At 37.7% G+C, this 5570-nt stretch overlaps 1 protein-coding gene across 1 annotated transcript; it reads left to right on the top strand.

The window, feature by feature from the left end:
- Positions 1-408: 408 nt before the first annotated feature.
- LOC144641185 (uncharacterized) lies at positions 409-5326 on the top strand (the record flags this gene model as incomplete). Its single annotated transcript, XM_078500223.1, has 2 exons — positions 409-515; positions 5051-5326. Coding segments are annotated over exons 1-2 (364 nt in total), but the record flags the coding sequence as incomplete, so codon positions are not given.
- Positions 5327-5570: the final 244 nt, after the last annotated feature.

Below are 5570 nucleotides of genomic sequence, written 5' to 3'. Positions count from 1 at the left end.
CTATCAGCAGGAGCTCTGTTATCAGGTTATTAATAAAAGAAGCTTTGTGTTTAATGTGCCATTCTGTGGGTTTATTCGTCTGCTTAATATTCCAATCACGTAAGTTCTTTTTAGCCAAGAAAACTTCATTGTCCCCTTCGCTATGCTGCTTCTTGTCATAACGTAGCACAAAACTTGAACGTGATAGATAAAACTGTTGCAAGCCGATTTAAGAGGCCCATTGCTTAAAACGTTTGTGTTTCGCGTGTTTTATACTAATTGAAACGCGCGAGCTGAAATTAGTGTCGCTATAACTCGCAAAAATGCCAATCAATCACCGACACATGCTCGTTAATATAATGGTAAAATACATTTTATGAATCATTGAAAGAGCTTTTGGAAGACAAAAGCAAAAGGCAAACGCAGGCAGCAACAATTGTTGTGAAACATGAAAGTACTTGCTCCAAGTAACTTTTCCCCCTCTCAGTCTGTAAGTCGTTGTCTTTTCGCCATGCTGTTTGTTATATTTCACACAGGTAAGTGCTTTACATACATTTTTTTAATCCACTGGTTGGCTTTATTAAAGACGAGTCTGCGGCCAGCTGGGGACATCTTTTATCGACAACGACATGCGATATTTATTCAAAACCTTACTAAAAACGGCTTACGCGCCTAAGAACAAATGAGTAGACGGCATTTAGAATCAGAATAATTTTTCACTTTCTTGCTGTTTTATCTATCTTGGATAGCCTTTTTCTTGACATCAGTGAACGTTTTATTTAATATCTCGACAGATATTTACAGAAATATGGAGTGCACTTTTAGGAAAATAAGTCTAGCATTCATTTTCCACAATAATTGTAACATTTTTGTTGAAATTCACAGACTGACAAAAACCGCTTCATTCCTTAAGTCGCTGAACTGGTGAAAAAAATCTATTCCATGTCACAGGGAAGGAAAAAAAATCTTAACAAACGTGCTTTGTAGAAAATAGGAACGTCACATGGCTTGAGGCAGTATATTAGCTAATTCTGAGTTTACACAACGGGAGACGCCGGGTAAGCGTAATAATTAATGGAATGTTAATTATCGATGACGTCTGTCTCAACAATTGCCATTAGGGACGGACCATTAGAAAAGTGATGGGGGGGGGGGGGGGTGGGGGAAAAACCAACAAAAAATTCATGCAGGCCAAAATGGCAAGAAAAAAAAAAAACGTGCAAAGGGGAAGGCAAAGAAAAAAATTCGTGCAGAAGGAAAGGTCCTATTAATACCTGCCATCATTTAACACTTGATGAGATCTATTTTTCGACGAAATATATGGTGGAGAACGCTGAAAATAGCATTTCCGAGCCTAGAAATTTCAAAATTTTCTGAGGGAGCATGCCCCCACACCCCCCGTAGATGGATTGTGATCATAACATTCCTTTAGCTCGTCTCTCTCTAGCCTGCGTAGATTGCTTACTAGTTAACTCATTTCTCAAACAGATTGCAAACATGAATGGTACGATATACAGTGGTCTTAGTTTATGTTGCCAATTCCGGTCAAATAGGATTCCGCAGTAATTATTTATGAATTTCTATTACGTATAGTTTCAGTTTTTGCATATGTTTATGTCTAAGTTTTCCCACGGACTTTTCACAGAAATTCATCCTGCTTTGGTGTGTTAAGTAACGAAAGAAGATGTGTAAGAAACTACATATAGAATTACAGTGTCCATTAGGGACAATTATGGTGGCGTAGATTGGGATCGCACTTTAAAAGCTGATATCAATTCAAAAACCTCTAATCCATTACAGACAATCAAAGAGACTTTTTCCTTATTACCGGTAACTATTTTTTGTAGAAAGGGGTGGATCCCCGGGTTGGATCATGTAATTTCCAACCCTCGCCCAGGGGTGGGTGTTTTGAGCTGGAAGGAAGGGGTGGGTCTCCACTTTTTCCAATTGCACCGCCCTTTGACCACCCCCTCCCCCCCCTCGGTACTTATTGACAGTCCCTAAAGGATGAAGTCAATGAACAACAGCATTTTTAAAATATTTAAAAAATAATCAACAAAGCAACATTTGTCAAAAAACATGGTATAAAGTAACAAAACATGGCATTTGTCTGAAGAAAAAAACGTTTGCTTCGATAAAAGCACGATTTTTTCCGGGATGTGGAAGATATAAATCATAAACATTTTAGACCCACACATTCTCCATTACCGAATGACACGCTAAATTGAATTGGCCCCGCGCTAGCTCGGCGCTTCTGTTTTTCACATTGCCGGCTGCATTCTCTAGGCTCATTTCCATACATTTCTCTCACTGTTATTTCTAAGAATTTGTTGACGCATCAAGACTATCCCATGACGGAAGGTTTTTAAGTTTTTTTTCTTCGCTTGTCTGATTTGCAACACATAATATGTTAATTCATATCCTTACTTGACAGGTTTGCTCAAAACTTTTTAAGATAAGTAAAATAGTTAAGTAACATATTTCTCATAAGCTTCTAGATTGTCGCCTTCTTTATTACGGCTGTCGCTGCATGTGTAACGAGATGGGCGGATCTTTTATTGTGCAAGCTCACCCCGTGTTTGGTTACTGACAACAGCGCATTTAAATTCATATGTTATCCTGTTTTACATAAATGAACAACATTTGCCCGCTCCACACCACGCTCGAATCAGTAAGAGCCGCTCGCAGAAATTTAACAAAAAAAAACGCGAAGAGTAGGCGCACATTGATCAATGATCAAAGATAAAAGTGGGTAAAGTTATTTAAGAAAACAATAGTGTAAGAGTAAAATAATTCGACGAAGCCGTTTGCAGTTCACGCTTGGAATTGTAAACATGAAGAATCAACACCTGGGGAAAAACTTCAAACTTTGTTTGGTGAAATACTTTTTGCTTTGTTCTTTATCACTTCTCATGATTCAAGGTATGTAAAGAGAGTCACTCTTCTTACATTACATGCACTATTGTGCACTTTCTAAATTTTAACTCATCAACTTTATCATCTTTTGTTGTTCATTTGCAAGTGGTACCGACAAATGAAAAATAACATACAGTTCAGAAACTTTGTTTCCAGGCGCTATCGCATTGAAGGGAGTTTATATTTCTTTAAAGTTATATTTTTAAGTTAGTTTCTTGAAATTAACACACCATACTTTACTCCATGGGAAATATTAGTCGAGACCGAGTATTTAAAAATTATGTGATACCCATAATAAATGACGTCATTATTTTATTATCACGAACTGCTTTTTTCGCGGTTTTTCCCAACAAAAACTCTTCCCAAATTTTCGTCCCGTTCATTTCAAGATCAAAAAATTACTAACCAATACGCATAAGTTCTCTGTTACTTGTTAAACAGTCTTCATGCCAAATGATTTTTTTGGCAAGGACATGAATCATTAATGTGTTTGAAGGCATATGGACCTGAATAAAAAGCTCATTAATTGTCTTCAATCCTCCCACAAATGGCGACGTAAAACTAAACGGGATTATTACGTATTTTGTTTTTTAAACTTAATATTTATGTTTTTCAAAATAAAGATTCGAACCACAGTTAGCGGGTCCTTGCCGAACTTTTGGGTTATCCGAATTGTTCTCCGATGTCACGATTTAAATATTAATGAGTTATGGTTCAGAATAAGGTGAAAAGTGCAATAAACCCATTTAGTTAATAGAACGTGGAGGAAAGACTTCCTCCGAACAATTTATAAAGCCTCGCGTATCAATAATCGATATTTAGAAAAGCCATCATTGAAAGAAAAATGATTGTTGTTGTGATTTCAGATCCGATTCCGGCATAACTTTGATTCTACGTTAATTATTAGACACAGTTTTCACATCAAAAAACATAATTAGCGTGTCGAACAATGACTAATTATCACCATAAGCCATAGCGCCTTGTTATTGAGGTATTGATATCAGTAATCGGCCAGACGTTTCGGTCGATTCTCTGTTGTTCGTAAAAAGAATTGTGGCTGTTTGCAAGTTGTCGATGGTCATTTTTAGCTGGAATAAATTTGTTTTATGCAATAAAAAAACTTCACTGAAAGAAAATGAACGAGCGCGATGGGTTTTGGCGAAGAGCACACCAGCAACTTTCATCTACTTGTCTCTTTTAATGATAAGAATTAACCAATGAGCTCGCGACAAATCTTTTAGTAAAACCGGATGTCGAGATGGGACAAGTTTTGTCAGCGAAAATTCCGAGCCGTATGACGCTTGTCATTCAACGAAGGAAATGAAAGTTACCAGCAAAAGTGAAAAGTTGACCATGAGAAATCGTAACGCGTTTGTTATTACCGCAATATACAGCTAATTCGAGAAAGATTGTCGGAAAAAAGCACAAAACTGGGTAGACGTATTGTGCTACTGTACGCGCTGAATACTAATAAGATGGCCACACGACAAATGCGAATTTGCACGTTTTCTTTCTCTTCGGACATGTGAAAACAAGGTACTTTTTGCCACGTTGAATTTTAGAAGAATTTTTAAAACTCAAAGACATGCGACAGTAAAAGAAAAGTTACAGAAAAAGACCTCCTGAGAGGAAAAACAAAATCTTCACGTGCAAAAATACAAACTTGTACATTTCCTCAAGGCCAATATGTAAAATTCAAGTGATTACCCAGACCACTTTTCGGTCTTGTCGCGTGCACTTGTGTGTTTTTTTCCGACAACCAGTTATTTTCTATATTTCTTTTCTTAGTCCGCCAAAATGAATAACCCTCACAAACCAATTACGACCGCGACCGAAGACAGTAATTTTATTTGCATCAACTTGCAACAATCGCATTGCAAGTGCACGCCATCATTGCACGTGCATGTGCCTGCCATAAATTACGTCATTTTCTCGCGCGCAGGGTTTGTTCTAAAAATAGCTTACTCGCGAAAGACATAGCACGCGCCCTAATCCCAGACGTAGACTTCTAGCTTATGAACTTTTGTTGCCCAACATCTTTAGACCAATCACTCACAGAGATGCTTTGTTCTCGACAAATCATATTGAAATCTAAGATACCTATAATGAATAGAAAGCTAGTTTTCTGTTATTTGTTTTTGTTTTTAATTAATAGATGCCTCATCCTCGACTGACATGAAGTGTGAAATCAAGTCTTCCTGTTCCCCGTCAGTGTGTCAACAAACCAATCAGATGACAGTAGATCCAGGCTCCAACATAACTCTCAACTGCTCTATCATCACAGGAGGACTGGTACAAGGCATGACCTGGAACCGAGCGTTGGAACGAGTTAAGAATAGTTCGGGGTCATCAAACTTGGTATTACAGCAATCGAATACAACAAAGAATAGCGACAAGATGTCATGTCGCTGCACCAATATAAAATTTACACGTAGGTGTTTCTTTGGTTGTTGCAATCTTAGTTTACTTTAATTCCCAGAAATAAGGGCAACATTTTCTTTCAAACTTGTCTCGCAACATTTTTGCATTGCAAGTTGTAAAATGTTGTTGCACATATTACCACCCGTGGCGTGGCGTAGACACGAGTTCAACAACACGTTACAACTTGCAATGCAATAATCTTGCGAGGCAAGTTGGAAGAAAATGCTGCCCGTATTACTGGGCCTTAAGTTTAA

Source organism: Oculina patagonica, unplaced genomic scaffold (genome assembly GCF_052425735.1).
Source record: "Oculina patagonica isolate OP01 unplaced genomic scaffold, crgOcupat unplaced739, whole genome shotgun sequence".
Lineage (NCBI taxonomy): Eukaryota > Metazoa > Cnidaria > Anthozoa > Scleractinia > Oculinidae > Oculina > Oculina patagonica.
The sequence above is the reverse complement of the archived record's forward strand: the minus strand, read 5'-3'. Positions and strand labels throughout refer to the sequence as shown.